Source organism: Aythya ferina, assembly GCF_964211825.1.
Source record: "Aythya ferina genome assembly, chromosome: 3".
Classification (NCBI taxonomy): Eukaryota; Metazoa; Chordata; class Aves; order Anseriformes; family Anatidae; genus Aythya; species Aythya ferina.
Window position 1 is genome coordinate 69,757,497 of NC_140298.1, and position 19,767 is coordinate 69,777,263.

Genomic DNA, 19,767 nt, shown 5'->3' on the forward strand with positions numbered 1-19,767 from the left:
CCAAATCTTGGAAAGATTAAAACAAAATGACAGAGACTGGTTTGCTTGTTGACTTTGAGTGTGAACACACATTTTTTGTTGTTGGTGGTTTTTGTGTGTTCTAATTTATTCAGGCGATAACCTCCTGAAAATGATAAAACTCCCTTACCTTGGAGCAGAGAATACAACATTGATTTGCAACTGTGAGCCACAAAAAAGTAAGCAAACAGATCAAATTTACTGTAGCACTAACTCTGAGATTTACTTATAATGCATCTTCCTATAAAGATGTTTTCATTTGCTCATTTAACACAACTCCTTTATGTGCCACCCCAAAACGCTGAAGAGAAACACGTGCATATGATTGCCTACTCTGGCTCCAAATTCAAATACAGTAGAAGCCTGATGATAACATAATGGACTCCTGAAAGTCACTGGGATGTTTTCATGTGACAGATTATATTTGCCTTCAAGTATGTAAGAACTGAATGACCATTGTGTTTATAGTCTGAAGGCCAGTGCCCTCAGAAAATCCATTTATCTGAACTTTTGATTCTCTAACTGCAGCACTTGTTATGTTTATACAAGTCAAGACTGCCACGTATAATCCATTACAGGAGCGTTGCATACATTCTGTACATATACATATATATGTGCACAAACACAAACTTTGTCGTTAGAATGAAAACAAAATGGAGTTTGAGCTAAATATCACATTGTAGTTAAGAACAGATATGTTTCTAGGAAGGAACATATAGCTAGTGCCTATATAACCACTGCTCAGTGCTCCTAGGCTGCCCTAGACCACATCTCAGGTAAATCCATAGCCAGTAAACATTTCATGCCAATCACATTTCTTTCCCATTTTATTTGGAAGTGCCATCCCCAAGTCAATTTTTCAACTTTGTCCCTTTTTATAAATCGCTGTATAAACCTAAAAATGGCTTTATGGACTGTCAGCAAATTTGCATGCAATCAGAAACTAGACTTGAAAGTAATTTTTCGCTTTTACTTATTCTTTATGATCTGCCTACGGCTTCAAAGGTACTTCATTTAAAATCCAGATTGTTCCTGATTCAGAGTTCACAATCTTAAGAAGATTTGTTTTTCATTAAGTTCTGTTTGCTACTTTTGTGTTTAGCAAAAAGTTGGCTGCACTCAAAACCCCAGCTGTTTGCAACATCACTACAGTTCTGGATGTAGAATAGAATAACAGAATATCCAGAGTTGGAAGGGACCCACGAGGATCATTGAGTCCAAACCCCTGGCTCTACACAGGACCACCCAAAAACCAGACCAAGTGTAAGAGACTGTTGTTCAAACACTTCTTGAACTCCATCAGGCTCGGTGCCGTGCCCACTGCCCTGGGGAGCCTGTCCCAGTGCCCAACCACCTCTGGGTGCAGACCTTTTCCCTAACCCCCAGCCTAACCCTCCCCTGTCCCAGCTCCATGCCGTCCCCTCGGGTCCTGTCACTGTCCCCAGAGAGCAGAGCTCAGCGCCTGCCCCTCCCCTCCCCTCGTGAGGGAGCTGCAGGCCGCCATGAGGCCTCCCCTCAGCCTGCTCTGCTTGGGGCTAAGCACACCAAGGCACCTCAGCCACTCCTCATATGTCTTGCTCTTTAGACCCTTCACCATCTTTGTTACCCTCCTCTGGATGCACTCCAATAGTTTTTATATCCTCCTTATATTGTGGCGCCCCAAACTGCACTCAGTACTCGAGGTGAGGCTGCCCCAGAGCAGAGTAGAGTAGGACATGCTCTATAGGTGCCTCATTTTCCCTCACAAATCTCTTATATGAGACAGATGGCACAGGGGCTAGCCAGACAGCTTTTGATTATCTAAGAACCTACCAAACATTGTGTTATAATAGCTTTAGTCTCCATTTATATCATACTGGAGATGCAGCCTGCCTAGTCTGTGGCAGAAATCAGAGGACACATTGCAGAAAATGAGATTATTTTTAGAGGTCCTGGAAAGATCTTGAGAGGAATTTGAAATAGTAGCCAAATAGATTTGTCTTAGTGAGAAAAGACAGAAGTTACTGCATATACACTTATCAATCATATACACAGAGAATTCTGCTCATTCTAAAAAACAGCTCTTCACTGGAGAAGTAACAGACAATGAATGAGTGGAGCTGTATAAAGAAGGATTAATAAAAAATAAACGCTGAGTCTTTTTGCATAGCTGTAATTATGCTACTCAGATAAATCATAGTTATATCTTGCACTGTCTGGAGAATAGACTACATAAATGTACACAAAGCATTTGTTAAAAAAATAGCTCAAGGGAGATTTTTCTGTATTATCTGAAACTAATTCAAGTACTAAGTTTTAATATAATTTTCCCCCAAATGATGAGATTAAGAAAAACCCTAATGCTGAAACTTCTTTCAGAACATTTATCATAATACATCCTTTATTTTATCAAAATCTTTTATGTTTTGAATGTTTTGAACTCGTTTTTACAGTCAGAAAATTCTTTTTTCAAGTGGTGCCTACTCCTCTTATCCTAGGAACAACCTAGGATAAACCTGTTTCTGACCAGTTCTGTTCAACGTGCTACACTTCTACGCTTGCTGTTTTCCTTCTTTCTGATTACAAAGCACCCCTTGCTGTAATTCTTGGCTGTCTAGTAAACATTTACTACATTGACACAAAGCAGGAAAATACTTTCCCCTCATTTCCTACAAACACAAGGACAGATGAAGTGACTTCACTATGGCCACACAGGATGTTAGAGAGCAAGAAACAGAATTTGGATCTCTCATGTCTCAGGCAAGCCTTAATTGCAAGCAAACATGTCAAATCCTAAACAGAATTTAAACACAATAAAAAAAGTAACAAGGCCTGTACAAGATCATTCAAGAGACTAATGACTGAATTAGTTTGAAGAGTCTTACTTGACATAAACTCTTACCTAGAACATCTCTTTCATGTTCAGGGATGAGAACTTTCCATTTGGATTCCTCTGGGTCACTGAAGTCAATGTTGATTAACCGGTAATTTGGAGAATGACGATTTGTCTTGAAGGTGAAAACTGTTCCTTCATTGGTGACATACTCATACTCAGCCTCGAAGTTATCTATCAGCTTCACCCAATGAAGAATTCCTGCAAGATCAAACACATGGAGCAAATTCTTCACCTACTGAAACAAATATTTTTATTTTATTTTTTAACACCTGAGAGCAAAGTCTTCCCAACAATTGCTGTAGGCTCTTCCTCCAGCAAGAGCACTGACCAGAAGGGGCACAGCTATGAGAAGGGCTGAATATGTACTAAAGCTTATGAAGAATTGGCCAGTTTAAGAGGTTGCAGAGGAAAAATGCCAGATCATGGACATGTTAACACATTGGTTTTGAGGAATTTCTAGTTAAACTCATGCATAGTACTGACAGAACCATGGCCGACTTTTCATCAGCTTTCTTATGGGGCTGCTGGAAAGCTCAGATATTCACTGTGCAGACACTTCTACCACACTGTCTGCCCTGGAGCCAACAATGCTGAGTGCATGAGGGTCTTGGCAACAGAGCTCACCAGCCCCCACTTACATGGATTTCTTGGAATTGAGAGTTACGGCTGAGCCAAAGAACTCTGCAATACGCTTTCAAGCTCGATTCTACTAAATAGCTTTTTTTTTTTTTTTTTTTTAAATAGTACTTAACCATAAAAGAAGTTCTTTGTTTTCTTTCTGAAAAGTTATTTTTTCTTGAAGCACAAAGTTTTCCATCTTCCCTGAAAGCACCGAATTTTCCACAGAATAGAAATGACAATAATTGAATTGAGTATAATAAATTTAAGAATAAAGCCTTTCCCTGTCAATTCAGAGATGATGTTTCTGGAATGTTATTCTACAAATGCTTGTCACCACCACCAAGAAGGACAACACACAGTTAGCTAAACTGTTAACTAGGTTTGTCGAGAATGATATTGCATTTCCCCCTATCAACCTTCTAGAGTATCATACCCATTAATATACATGCATACTGCTTAAATATGAATTGCTTCAGCTTATTTGTGCTCTCTTTCGCAGTCTTAGTATTGACAAAACCAAGAGTTAGGAGTGAAAGACTACACTATTTATTCACATTTTACTGTTTTGAAATAGGTTTAGAGGGTCGCAGAAAGAAAAAGAAGCAAGGCTATATCAGGTATTTTATATGCCTGTTATAGCTACAACGCAAGCCATCAGCCAAATGTATTATCATAAGAACTGTGCATTAGCTATGCAAAAAACAAACAAACAAACAAAAAAAAAACAAACAAAAAAACAAGCCAGTCCTTACTGATGAGAGAAACTGAAGCCTTACCATCTGAAAACAGTTGCCCACTCCCTGCCTCACCCCTAAAGCTAAAGGTTGGTTCCTTGCTTTTTAAGTCGAAACAAACAAACTGTGCATAAACCTGTTGTTGAAAGTCCACAATATAATGTTTGCTTCCATAAAACAACATGATTACTTTATAATATTAAAAAATGAGCAAAAAAATAGAATTAGATCATAGCTGAGCTATAACTGCTCTAAGGAATAATTGAGGAAGGAGTGGGATGGCATTTTAAACCCATTAAATGCAATAAGGTCTAGTACATTCATGAAGTTCAGATCTCTTAATTGCTGTTTCAGTTTAAGGAAAATTTCCCTGCCTCTTCATGTAAACTAAGGAATTAGCCAATTAAATTCTCCTTTTTAATACTACTGCAATACAAACTTTCCAGATAATCCTGTCAACGTAGTATTCTGAGTGGACCAATTTCATGTGAAATTTTGATTTTTCACTGAGGTCCAAAGATTCATTCTTCTCAAGAGATTTCATGCTGAAGAAAAATCCTGCTAAAGAAAGTCCCTCAAGTTCCATAGAAAATATGTGCTTTGATGCCCATGAAACAGAAAATCCAGACTATATCCAAGTCTGATGTACACCTGCAAAACTGTTCAAAGATCTCAAATCAATGCACAAGTGTTTTGGTAAATAAAAAGTTAATTGCAGAGTAACACTATAAAAATATTATTATATTTTAGTATCCGACAGAATGAAACCATTCTACTAAGGAAGAACAAACCTTCATAAAAAGGAATCCCAAGACCGTTGAAAAAAATCATTTTTTTTATGGTAAATACACAGAGTAGCTGCAGTCCACACAGTCACAACAAAAATTATATCCCATAGAGAAAAAGGACAACACTGTTACATTAGCGATTTACATTGCTGCCTTGCAACTCATTCATCCACTCCCAAGTGAACAGTCAGCACACGGCGAGAGGGTTGATATTCTACAGGGAGACACTAAAATGTTATTACAAAAATCAAGAGCATTCATCTTGTTAAAGTGGATGTTATATAGTCCTTGGAAGACAAATGCTGCAGATGAATTACCTCTAAACCATTGTCTCACTGAAGTGGTTAATTACATCAGTATCTGCTCTGAGTTAAGAGCCAGTAACAGGGCAACTACAAGAAGCTGAAAGGGAAAGTTACATCCAGTTCTTTGGCTACTGTACAGATTAGTACTTCTTGTACTTTCTCGGTGAGAGGAAGAAACCCTTTGCATTGAGATGTGTCAGCCATAGAAGTGTATCCTTATGGCTGGCTGCAGCTGATCCAGATGTGGCGTACAACTGAAATGCACATCCTAGGATTGCCTGGGATTGCTCTGTCTTGCTCTCCTTTGAGCGAGGACTAACAGCTTGCTGACCAGCACGGGGAGTTTACTGGGCTGAAAAATGACTTGGGGTGGGGGAACATTTATTAGGTGGCTGAGCTCCTCCTGGCTGCTGATCCCCAGATCTCACCAATGCCAGCACGAGGGAGGGGGCAGCTGTAGTCGCATGGTCTGCAGCACGGCACCACACCATGAGGAGCAACCCGACCATGCAGCTGAGTTCATCTAGCATCTCTTCAGTACCTGAGAGGAGCTGTCCTTCACCCCACTGCTGTTCACTCATCTGCCCTAGTAGGGAGCTGCTTCAAATCATTAAGTGACCAAAACCACCTGTGCTACAAAATAAAGTTTTCTCTTTTGTTGCCTGCACCAGCTCACTGCTAGAGCAGAGGAGCACGAGCATTTACAAGGCAGCCAATATGCATGAGGCAGCAACAAAGAGGCAGAGGATCACAAACATTTTTCATTACCAATGAGTGATAAGATAAGCTTGACTGCAGAACGCTGCCCCTGCCCATTTCGCCCTCCTCCTCCATCAGCATGTCTCCACTTTCACGCTTGGTTTGGCATTTGCCTGAGTGAATAGTAAAGCTCATTAAATTAGTTAACCTAGAAGAAAATTAATTTCTCTGTTCTACAGGAGACAGTTTTTTTTTTTTTTTTTTCCCCCGACAGATTAGCAAATGCAATCACCCGCTCAAAGGGTGAGACAGAAGATGCTGATTGACTTGAATGGAGGGGACAGCAGCAGGTAATGCCCGTGCATGTGAAGACAGATGGGACATCTCTCTTTCAGGGCAGCAACTGCTTAGGCTGGCTCTGTCTCAAACCTCTCTCTGTACTGTCTCTCCAGTACCCAAAGCACCCAGGCGATCAGACAAAATACATTGTTATTGAAGACAGGATGCTACACCAGGAGGTGAGTCTGTTTGAATGAACATAAAGTGTGAAGCATTCCTTGTCAAAGATTTTTTTTTTGTTATTGTCAGGAATGATTCTGTGTGAATAAGTCTACAGGTCTGCCTAGACAGGGAGACATGCATTCCTGATTTAAACTCAGTGCAAGCAAATTAAGTGTAACTCTTCTTTTTTTTTTTTTTTTTTTTTTTTTTTTTTAATGTATTTTGTTGTAATGGGTTTACGTGGCAAGGTTTTGGTAGCAGGGGGCTATAGGGGTGGTTTCTGTGAGAAAGATCTAGAAGCTGCCCCATGTTTGGGAAGGGCCCCATTGTTTTCCAGATCTGAGCCAATAAGCAATGTTGTTTGCGCCTCTGTGAGAGCATATTTAAGACAGCGAAAAAAACGCTGCGCCACACAGCAGCCGGGAGTGAGAAACAGCCTTGCAGGCGCCAAGGTCAGTGAAGAAGGAGGGGGAGAGGTGCTCCAGGCGCCGGAGCAGAAGTCCCCTGTGGCCTGTGATGAGGACCATGGTGAAGCAGGATGTCCCCCTGCAGCCCATGGAGTACCACGGTGGAGCAGGGTTCCATGCTGCAGCCCGTGGAGGAGACCACGGTGGAGCAGGTGGCCCTGCACCGACGGAGGCTGCCGCCTGTGGAAGACCCCTGCCGGAGCAGATTCCGGGCCGGACCTGTAGCCCGTGGAGAGGAGCCCATGCAGGAGCAGGTGATCTGGCAGGAGCTGCTGCCCGTAGGGGAGCCAGGTTGGAGCAGTTTTCTCCTGAGGGATGGACCCCGTGGTACGGACCCATCTCTGGAGCAGTTCTGGAAGAGCTGCTGCCTGTGGGAAGCTCACGCCGGATCAGTTCATCAAGGACTGCATCCCGTGGGTGGGACCCCACAGCACAGGGGACGAGAGTGACCGAGAAGGAGCGGCAGAGAAGAATTGCTGTAGACTGACCATAACCCCCATTTCCCCGTTCCCCTGCGCCGCTCGGGGGGAGGAGGTGGAAGAGGGTGGATGGGGGGAAGGTGCTTTCGTTTTTTTTTTCCTTTGTTTTCTCACTTCTCTCGCTTGTTAGTTGTAGGCAATAAATCTTACTATCTCCTTATGCCGAGTCTGTTTTGCCCGTTACAATAATTATTGCGTGATTTTCTCGTCCTTATCTCAATCCTTGAGCCCTTTTCACATATTTTCTCCCCATTCCTCTTTGAGGAGGGGGAGTGAGAGAGCAGCTGTGGTGGAGCTCGGCTGCCCACTCGAGCGGAACCAAGACATTTGTTTACACATGTGACTGATTACATGTGACAATGGAAAGCATCTGCATGCAGCTTTTACCTGGCTTGAATTCAAGATGATTCTGCAGCAACTGGTCAAACACTCAAAGGTGTGGCCAAATTTGTACTGCAGACCTTAGGCAGCACTCATTTCCTTACAGCATATTCACTATCCACAGGTAATAACAGAGCACACTGCTACAGGAGCTGAACAAGCAGGGCTGATGGCTGTTATCCAAAGCACCATCAGAAGGGGATGTTCCAGTGATCAGAGGTAACCAGAAAAGCAGTTTCGCATGCCGTGCAGATATAGGAAAGCGTGCTTGGCCATGGAGGACCCACATTATAACTATTGCTGGAAGAAGAACAAAGATGACTACACCAGAAGAGATGGGAAACAAAGCCTCCCCAGTCACTTGTTGCAGCACAAAGTCACATGTATTGATTTCCAAGGGAGCTGAGAAAGTCAATGAAGATATCAATGAACACACAGCAGTAGACGAAGAAGTGTATGCGTTACTGAGGGGCATAAAGCTGAAGAAACAGGGACATGAACTACATAGTTTCTCTAAGACAAGGCAGCCTGGTCTAGAGGCAGCTGAAAGATCCTTGTTTCAGATTCAAACCCAGAACAAACAGCCTTTAAGCAAGAGAAAGAGTAGCACATACATAAATTATGAGTTTAAAAAGCCCTCCAAAAGCAACTTTTATCAAAACCTGTAATTAAAAAACAAGTTCTTGATAAAGATTTGCTCTTTTAATTAGCAACCTTCTGAGAACATGCCTTTGAGAAGAGCCATTGAAAAGTGGCATTTGTAGTCCAGGCTCCCTTATCCTTAACACCAAATCCATTGAAGACTCAAGATCTTAATCTACATGAGCATTGGAGACAGATTTATTATGTATGGAAAAAGCATAAGGCTGAAGCCCTTCCTAGTTCTTTGTATACTGCTGCTATAACCTAATCCTCTTCTCTGCCAGTCCTTCCAGTAAAACACATTGCTGAAGAGCTATAGATGCTTTTGCATACATATTTTACCAGACTGCTATCCATGATGAGTAACTGCATCACAATAGGAACTGAGGGGGGACACAGGATTTATAACCTTTAGTTGATGGTCAGTAAAAGATGTGCCACGTTGCAGAAAGTCATAATCCTACAGAGCTGAGCCCTCTTCAGCAATATTTAGAACGATAACAACCTAGAGTGTACAGGCAGGATTTTTAAACAAAATTTTCAGATCAATGAAAACAAAAGGGAAACAATATCAGTAAGCAGCACGGATTCAATCCTCAGCAAGCCTCTGAACACAGCAAAACGTTCAGTGGTCTGCTAAGGGCTCTCTGTATGATGAAGCAGTTTTGTGGCCGACTGATGAAAACTACAGTGGAAGGAAAAACTAATTTGAACAAACTGTGATTATAACAGCAAGAATGATCACAGAGAGCCTGCTGTCAACCCTCTTTGAAAAAGACAGAGAGCTTGAGAGTCACTGTTCATCAGTTAGCAAATGTTCTCAATAATTCCTTCTGTATTTCATGGTTCATGGAAAGGCCAAACAATCCATTTGCAGCAAATAACCTCCTGACTGTGCTGGCTGCAGACAAGGTTTACTGATCAGCTAATGGTAGTTTTTCATCTGATGTTACAAAAATCCCTCTCATTCAGCCCTTTTCATGTACGCTAGCAGTCAAAGTTATCAGGTAAAGATATAAATGCTAATTTCCATTAAATTATAATCCATCCCACATTATGTCAATTACATTTTTTGTAAGATGGATAGTTTTTCTGGAAACAGGGGAGTGCTGAGAATGAATGATTAGGGAACCAGGTGAACCACGAGCTTTGGTTTGGAATGAAGGGATAGGCATTTTATCTGAAAGAGTTATGCCAAATTTCGTTACGACATATGCACTATGTAGGCAAACTTCTACTCAAGGAAAGATCATGATTTTTCAACTCTTAGATTTTATTCTTAGTTGAAATAATCAAACAACTTTTGAAAGGAGTTGGTGAAAGGTGAAATGCATTCCAAACAACTAGTGAATGCTATCAAAATTATTTCAGTTTAGAAATTAGACCTGTAGCTAAGTTGGAGGCTCTGTTTTAAAGGCTGAAGATAACCGTTTTTTGTTGTTGTTGTAAAACCCAAGCCACCATACCGATGTCAATCTCCTGCTTCCTGCTTCTTATGTCAGCAGCTGGGATCAACTATGCATCTTCACTGGATTTGTACTTTCCAACTGCTGGAGACTTCTGTTCAGAAACACTCTGAAATGATAAGTCAGCTCCCTAGCTCTATTGTGGTTCTGAGACATCAGGCTTTGCTCTACCAGTAACTTTCTTACAGAAAGAAAACAATTAAAATAACCACAACCCATCAACTATAAAACCTAAGAGGATGGCAGATTATGCTTGTGTGTACCCAGAGTACTGTGTTGTTTTGGGCCCCTCGCTACAAGAAGGACATGGAGGTGCTCGAGTGGGTGCAGAGAAGGGCGATGAAGCTGGTGAGGGGTCTGGAGAACAAGTCCTACGAGGAGCGGCTGAGGGAGCTGGGCTTGTTCAGCCTGGAGAAGAGGAGGCTCAGGGGCGACCTTATCGCTCTCTATAGGTACCTCAAGGGAGGCTGTAGCGAGGTGGGGGTTGGCCTGTTCTCCCACGTGCCTGGTGACAGGACGAGGGGGAATGGGCTTAAGTTGAGCCAGGGGAGTTTTAGGTTAGATGTTAGGAAGAACTTCTTTACTGAAAGGGTCGTGAGGCATTGGAACAGGCTGCCCAGGAATGTGGTTGAGTCACCATCCCTGGAGGTCTTTAAAAGACATTTAGATATTGAACTTAGTGATATGGCTTAGTGGAGGACTTGTTAGTGGTAGGTCAGTTGTTGGACTCAATCTTGAGGTCTCTTCCAACCTAAACAATTCTGTAATTCTGTGATTCTGTAACTAGCTATTCCTATTTACCAAGTACAAAGAATAAAATGTATCTAATGGAGAATATCTAATGATTAACTAATTCATTAATGTACCACACAGGTTTTTAAGAAAAACACCGTATTGTTTCTGATGTTTTCAATGTAAAAAACACCCTTGTTATCTCAATTTCTGAACTTGTTACTGTCGGTGCCAAAGAAAGGTGAATTTCTTTTAAAAATAATACAACAAGTTTCATCCCTATTATAAAATTTCAAGCCATTTGTCACCAGAGAAGACATCTGTGAAGACAAAAACCACACGATGCTTAGGATGATAGTTTACATAGCCACTATCCTTTTCCGGTGTTCAACATATGAACAAAAACCAAACCAAACCAACAAAAAAATGGTGCTAGTGAATATGTTGCATGGAAAAGTAATCACGTTGAATAGCAGATGAAGTTTATCTTTTAATTTTCACTATAGCCACTCATACCAGCCAACAGCTTAACTGCAGAAAGCCAGCATGGTTTAGGATACAGTCACCATATAAGAAATATCTGAGTTTTCATGCAGAAGCACATTTTCATTGCAGAATACCAGCAAATCAGATCCATCAGGTTTTTAAGACAATTTTCAGACCCTGAAAATACACATATTTAGAGGCATCTAAATTTCAAGTACCCTCTGTGAGAGGAGATTTTGAAAACCAGTTATTTACTCCAGTATTTGTCACAGTATTAATATACATAAATTATGTTCAACCTATGATAGATAATCTCATGGTGCATACTACGGTTCAAACTGGAAATGACTGCGTCATGGTGGTATGACCACAACACATCCTGGAAAATGAATGACAGCATGCAGCCCTTCACTCGGACATCAAAATGTAATTGCATTTTGAATCATGCTTGTTTTTAAGCTCTCACTCAGAGCTAGGCAGCTACAGAAAGGACCTTAGGATCGGTGGTGTTTTTAATTTTTTTTTCCCCCTCTTTCTTCTTCACTGCCACAAGCCTTTAATTGTGTCATTCCAGTCTCCAAAGGTAAGAGAGAGTCCAAGAAACTTGGACTCTCGGACTATTAACATCTCAATCTCTTGGGACTAGACTTCATTTAGGAACATGTGAGGGAGAGGAGGTGTTAAGGGTTCCTGAAAGCAATGCAACTTTGTTGTGTTTGTACTGAGAGGGCTCTCAGTACCACTCATGCGGTGGATGATGGCTACCCACTCATCAAAATATAATGCATTATTCCTCTGAGTCAAAAAGTTCAGACATGTCGAGATATATCAAATACTAGCCCAGATGAAAGAAATCAAGCACTTTTATGAGCAGAGATTTCTCCATCAGTTTCAAGGCTTCTACTTTACTTCCATTTGGATGATTACTCAAAGGACAGGAGAGAATATATATGCTTTGTTTTGAGAGTTATAGCTTACATCCTCGTGCAGCAAAACAGAACAACAGAAAAACAGGAACCAAAGGTGACCTCTTTCATACCTTGCCTTCTCTAATGCACGAATTATACATAGTCTAAAAAATAACCTTACTGTGAGTGCTACTTATAAACGTTGTGCCCAGTCAGGCTGAAGCCTCACAGCCCCATGTTGTTTGAGTAAAGCTAAGAAAGCAATCTGCCTCTGGACTAAACTTTAGCCTCACCCCTTCCTCCTCTTTTCTTCTTGACCAAACCACACAGCAAGCCTTGCTGAGAGCCAATCGGCACATGATTAATGTCTCAGTCCTACCTCACCAGAAGGGTAAGTCTGGTATTCAGAAACCTGTTTTGTGGATGAGAACTCCAACTATTGGACAGGTTGATGGGCCTGGACCTCTTTCATTCCCAAGCAGGACACCTCTTTGGTAAGATGCTTGCCTCCAACTCTGTCTGATGTTACCTGGGAAAATATTGATGACTAAAGCACTGAACTATTAACTCGAGCTCAATCATTGCAGTAAGTGAATTTATCAACGACAGTTCTGAATCTGCTATATTTGTCGCCTTAGTAAGTGACCCAGCTTTTCAACTTTGCCAAACTGTCTCAGTGAAAGCCCTTGGCAGGGCTCTGAAAAAGGCAGAAGCTGACTCTAATAAGAGGCTGTATACATAACCCTTTGGACATAAACCAGTGAGCAAGTCTGGGACCAGGACTGGATCCAGCCACACTTAGGCTGCCCTCTGAGAAGGGGTTTGGAAAGCAGGAGGACCCTTTCTGAACCTTGTGACTCAACAGGAGGGCCTCCCTCAGCCACATACCCTTAACACGACATGAGGCATCCACATATTTTCCAAGACTCAATTGTTTCTTTCCCCTCTGTTTGCTAGGGAACTAGGATGTAGTGGCCTAGTTTCAATATTGATTTTAGAATATACGTTTTTTCTTAAGTTACTTGAATCACAAAAAAGTCTTTCAAAAAAGAGTATGCTCCCCACCACCATGTTCAGCTTTCTGGCTGATGACTACTGTCTCCTTCCTCACTGTTCCTTCTCTTGTTCATTATCATTATAAAAGTTTTGATCCACTTTTTCAGGCTACACAGCAATCACATACTGACTCATCCTTTTGATGTTACTGTATAGTACTATTCATTCTTATTTTTTTATTTTAAAGATGATCTTATAAACTGCAAGGCTGAACTAAAACACAAAAGGTCACATAAATGCATTTTCAACAGGAAGTTGGGAAACATCACCTTTGTTTTTCTACCTGCCCTCAAAGCACATAAACACTTCCTTCAGTGTGCCTAGGAAAAATAGAACACCCTTCCAAAATAATTCTTATAGCTGATAACCCTGCTTTTAAAATTTCTTCTTGCAACCTGTCCCTACCAGCCGAGTACAGAGCAATTCCATCTGATGACTAAGCAACTAGCAAACTCAACTTCAGCTTTTGCTCGATTTTTCTTGCCTCTTCCAAGCCAGTAGTTTTCAAGTATTTCAGACTAGCTTCTCTTCCCGTTCCCATGTCCTCCTCCTACCTCTCCCTGTTCCCACCAGACAAACTACCAGGCTCCAAGCAGCCCCAAGTCTCCAGTTCCCATTACCCAAGCACAAGACCTCTCGTCACCATGTCCTTCCTTTCTCACTCTGTTCTCTTCCTTTAGCTCCCCCCAGGAAAAGGAAGATCCATCCAGAGCTCTTGAGGCAGTGACTCGTAAATCAGCTCTGTGGTCCTATAACCAGAGGATCCCATTTCTTTACTAGGCTTCCTAACTGCCACAATACAAAATAAAGAAAAAGGTCAGTATTAAGAACTTGAAAAGACCAATTGGCCACGTCACATTGGTTTAAGTTTTTAACCAAGGATGATTAAAGAGCTTTCATTTGCTTCTCTTTGCACGCCTACAGATGTGCTAAATCCCCTTCTACCTTCACCAAGCCACACGTTCAAAAGAATAAATAATCAAGGCTGACAACTTAATCAAAAAACATTTTCTAGAAGGGAAAAAAGTTATTACCTGACACAGAAACAATAAGAGACATGTCAGGAGAAAAAAATTGTTACTTTCTTTTTTTGTAAGGTGTACAAGGTTTGCTAATATATAAGTGCTTGATTGCTATGTATTCAGCTGTTTGGCTAAAATGATGTAGGCATACTGAGAACAGCAATTAAGCAAGGTGACGAATGAGAAAAGTTTTTTTGTTTGACTGGTTCAATATGCAGACTCCAGAATGTTGCCAGCATTGCAGAAGACAAGTTTGATAAAACAGCTATTAAAAATTGTGTCTTACAGTGCTCAGCTACTGGGCAACTGTTGTTTTTAAAATAAATATTCACCATTAAATCATTTTAAAAAGTGTTATAGAAGTCTGTGCTTGAGAAACCTATGTTCAGTTTGGCAAGACAAGTAAAGAAATGGGGAGTCTTGAATGAGGGATAACCTCTGGGACATGAGCCCACAGTGCTACCCTTCCTGATAAAAGGTGCAGCTGCTATACCTCTGCTACTGAAATCTCGTAAAACAAAATCAAACCTCATTAGTCTGTTCAGTGGCTGACAAACGGGAGTGAAAAACCAGCAAGAATTCTGACACTTTAGTTTTCCCTGATCTTTCTAAACCCAATCCCATAAGCACCCAAAGAGGCATACCTCCTTCAGGTTGAGTACGGCAAGAAAGTTTCTCCACAAGCTTAAATAACAGCCCAGCTGTCTTCTTCCACTGGTGTCTAAGACTTCTCATAGTATTGTGAATTAAGAGCACAAGTGTCTAGTCTTGAAGAATGAAGCATTTGCAGAACTCATTAGAATTAAATAATATAAAGCTTTTTTTTTTTTTTTTTTTTTAAGGTGCATTTGATTAAATTGGTTGCAAATATCAAACTGCGGTTAACAAGCCTGGCCATTCCTAACATGAAGAGTTCTGTGGTAAAAACAAAGCCATGAACAGGGTTAACTTGGTGGGATTTGTGAGGTACATGTGGTAAAGGCGGGGGAGGGAAAACAATATTCCCCCAAATCTCTTGTCTCTGCGGCCTAAATCACAACTCTCATTAAAAAGTAGCACTGCATTTGTCAGAAGTTACTTACACAGTGATTTTCTATTCTAAAAAGGAGCATTTGTGGCACAAATAGATCACAGTGGCCCAGTTAAAACCCTAGCAAACAAACTGAATATTTGAAGAGCAAGATGACTCAGTCTGTATACAGTATGAGGGATTGTGAAGGAGGGAAGGGAAGCGTGAAGAACATTTTACTGAACCTGAGACACAGAAAAGATGCTTCCTTTAGTGTTAGTAAAAGGAAACAGAAGCACTGTTTTACAGGTTATCTTGGATAACCTGTCAATGGAAAGCACATTGACAAGGATTATTATAGAAGATTGCACTGCAAATTCAATTAACCCATGGCTGTTGACAAAGTGTCATGAGTACTCCCATGCAGAAAAGGGCTAGATGACACATTTTCAAATGCAGAAATAAGCAAATGAAATCTATTGTGTTTCTTAAATGTTTAGAAGTAGCCCATTCTTGTTTGTTAGATGTGATCTCTACTCAGAGTCAAGAGCATTTCCTAACCAACACAAAGCAAGTTGACTTCCATGGGTCCACATCCACTGAAATAAAGAATCAGTGAATACGCAAGACAACTACACTCACAGCAGCAAAACTAATACAATGTCATGCTTGCACAGTCTTTAATGATATCATTATCTCCTCGCTTGTAAATTAAATGGAGTACCTACAAAGAGAAGCCACAACTCATACTGTGCTGGAAGTTAATGAAAGGCATTAACTCAAGATTACTACAGCAATAATGAAGTGTAAAATATTGGGCAAACCATGTTTCATAAAAGGATGACTTGTGAGACAGTTAAGCCAGAGGTTCCCTCTACATCAGTGTGGTTTAATTGGACTTGCTGACATCTAGGATGCTGCACTGAAACATACAGCAGATGATTTCCACAAGTAACATTTTCCCCATAGTATTTAAAATAGCAATTTTCAGATTTTGACTTGATGAAAATGCATATAGCATTTAAGTTAAGAGGCTAAGTTGAAGACAAAGTATGGCTTGAATACAGAATCTCTTCTCAAAAAGCATCTGCAGTCACAGCAAAGACCATAGTATGTGTTCACCATACTATGCCCATACTGCAAGGACTACATTTTTGTTGAGGTACATGGTTGTAAGCTTTTTGGAAATCCAACGTAACTGTACAAGTTCACATCACCTACATTCAAAAGTCTTGTTGTTCCCTTCAAAGAACATCAACTGGTTTATAAGATGTTTAGATGTAGAGCTTGGTGATATGGTTTAGTGGAGGACTGGTTAGTGTTAGGTCAGAGGTTGGACTGGGTGATCTTGGAGGTCTCTTCCAACCTAGATGATTCTGTGATAAGATTTTCCTTCACAGAACCCAGGTAGACTTATTCTTATTCGGGTGCCTCCTAATTCTATTCCTATACTTCCTACTAGTTTATCTTGTACAGACATCAGACTTCCTAGAAGTCCTTTACAGATTTTGCATTCCTTTCCTACCTTTCACTTGCTACCCTGCACACTACCTCAATAGTTGGGATATTTTACCTCGAGTTCTTCTAGAACTCATGGGTGAGTTCCTGTAGATTTATCTATCTGTTCTGGTAAGTGGATTGCTCTTTTGTCAATTTCTTTTCCAAAACCTCTTCTGTAATCCACCAGCAAACTCAGACCATGCTCACTTGAATTTTAGATAGATCTTCTGATAAGTTCCCCGAAAAAAGTAATTCCAGCATTGCATTAGCCCCATTTCCATCAGTGCCCCCGCACAGTGATCAAAGAAACACTTAAGACATACGTTGTTTAATTCTTATCTACAAGCAATTCATGAACTAGCTTTGGATGTTGTAAAGACTAGCTTGTTTTACCATATGTCAAGTGAATCTCGCTTGGTATTCCCAAGAAGGTAGCTATCCTGCTACATAAACATTAGTCCTGCCAAGCCATGATGGATAATTTACCTGAGATTAAAAAAACGAGACTGTTCTACAGAAAAAGTATGATGCAAAAGAATTCATTGCTCAGTAGTTTGAGCAAGATCCCCTCTCTAGACTTAAAAGATACATGTATTTTATATATATATATTTTTTTTTTTTTACAGGAAGGATATAACATGCATCCGTGTTAATGGTATTTGAGAACTATTTAAGACTAGCAAAGAGACAGGACAAAGTTCACAAATCAAAAGTCCTGTTCTGAAATTTGGTAACTAACTGCAAGCGTATTTGGTTCTTACATAATATGACTGTTTATCTCCACCATGCTGTATGTTGGAATGCATTTAACAGAGAATTCTTCTGGCCTGAAGAAACAGCATAAACACAAACAATGCTATGCCCACTGAAAGAAAAACAGATGGATTCCATTTTACAGGATTACACTGCTATCAAACAAAGTCAGCTCCTTCAAGGTACAAATGATAGGTAATTTTGCTCCTAGCAAAATACTTATCTGGCAAGAACACCTGTACAGAGTTCTGTTTTAAAACCAGGACTGCACACTGAAAAGGTATATTCTAACTTCTAAACCAAAACTAACACAGAAGTTAGTAAGATGCTTACACTACACGGTCACACCAGCCATTTTGAACCTCTATTAACCATTAAAAACTTATTTCATAATAAGGAAGAGGGGTAGTAAAGAACATATCCATTCAATACAGGACAAAACGTGGAATTATACTTTATGTTCCATATTTGTAATTCTTCTTCATGAGCAAGATTACCTAAGATGATGCCCACTCTTGTAAGTGAAAGCATCGCATTCTATAGGAAAAAGATGGAAATTATTCTAACTAAAGACAGCTAAAGATGAGTGAGCTATGTCAGGCAACTTGAGACAACAAAGCACTTAAACTGTGTCACTGCCCACCAGATTCCCTTAGGAAAAGAGATGAGTGGAGTAAAGAAAAGCTTAAAGGAGCTGAAAAATAATAAAACAAAATCACTGTCAGGAATAAGAGACAAAAGAACAGCTAGAATACTGTTCTTCTGCTTTGGAAAGTAAGCCATTGTTCCTACTACTAATAGATTGTTAACAAAAAAGGGGTGACCTTTTTATTCAATTGTTCCATTCCTGCTGATTCTCGCGGGACGATCGTGATCTTCCATTTCAGTCTCTAATATGGAAAAGCTGATGATTCACTTATTTGTATTGTCTAGATACCCAATGAAAAACAGGATGAGCATGTAATTGACCATAAAAGAGTTTGTAATTTAAGGAAGCAAAAAAGGTTTTAGAGCTTTACTTTTCAATTGGATATGCTTATCGTGTGGTATTCATCTTTTCAAAACAAATTAATTCAATTTGCAGTTAAAAATGAAATCCTTTTCTTGTTATAAAAACACGCTATATGTAAACAAAGGTAAAAAGGGAAGGACTACACATTCCTTCCATCTACTGGGGAAAGAAATACCTGAACTCCTGTAAGCCTGCTATGGGTTATATTGTGTTGCACAGTTAAGTAATTCCCACAGTAGCTGACTCATTCTTGAATTCACAATCATCTTGAGTTCTCTCAGGCAGATTTCTGGAAAGTGTTTCTCATTTCCACATATGAAACAAACTGTTTCATCATTTTGCATTTCTATTTCTTTTTCTCTTCCCAAGATATATTTTTTTACCCACTTCTTCAATCTCTCCTGCAAATGTAAGCCACATAATTCAACTGGATACTGTATTGTTGAAAGGACAATGATTTATTATTTTTTCTTTTTGTCTTTCAGACTAAAAATAAAACTTTACTCTGAGCTTTCTTAATAGATAGCTCATGCGTTTTTTCTTAATAGCACATTTCTAACATGTTAAGTCAGAAACACAAATACCAAGAATGAAACACCTTAACTATCCAACAGTAATTTTAGGATCCCTTCATAAATAGTGTATTTACTGCTGCAACATAGCTTTCTAAACTTTAAACTTATATTTTAAAGTTCTGAACTATGTGAAAGTAGTTGATACCAGACTTGAAATATTCGAAGAGTGTAACTCCTGTATCTGTGCACTGAGTTAAGACTAGGACAGCTAAAACCAACAGAGACAGATTACTAGTGGAAGACACTATCTAAACATGACAGAGATGACCAAGTTTCATACACGTGTATGAAGTCTGCCACCTACCAATCTCCAAGTAGTGCTGTCATACTGCATGATCCCCCCCCTCTTTTCTGAAGGCCTTTTTAAAATCAGAAAAAGAAATAGCAATTGCTTTAAACTTTAAGTTGCACAGTGCAATATCACAGGGATCCAAGCCACAAACCTGTTCATGGCAACACAAATGTCTTTCACTAAATAGAAGAGCATCATACTAAACACCACAACGTTGACAGCCCTTCTCTTACAGCATAGCAACATGTGACATGCCTACAAAATATCTGGGATGAATAAATGGCCTTAGTTTATTAACATGATCCCTCTGTAGTTAAGAGAAGCCCTACATTTGTTTTGCCCTGTCTAGACACGAGTAGTAAGATCTGCCTCCGTTTATCTTTCCGCCTTGCTGCTACAGCCATTACGCTGCTGTGGAGAGACATGATCAGCACAATCAGCACATG

General features: G+C 40.1%; 1 protein-coding gene across 1 annotated transcript in view; it reads right to left on the bottom strand.

Annotated features, from left to right (window-relative positions):
• The window catches only part of PREP (prolyl endopeptidase), a 101,813-nt gene that overhangs the window by 50,006 nt on the left and 32,040 nt on the right, over window positions 1-19,767 (bottom strand). The window contains exon 8 of the mRNA XM_084514212.1: window positions 2,900-3,091. Coding sequence (XP_084370338.1) covers window positions 2,900-3,091 — 192 coding nt within the window. The remainder of the gene's footprint in view (window positions 1-2,899; window positions 3,092-19,767) is intronic.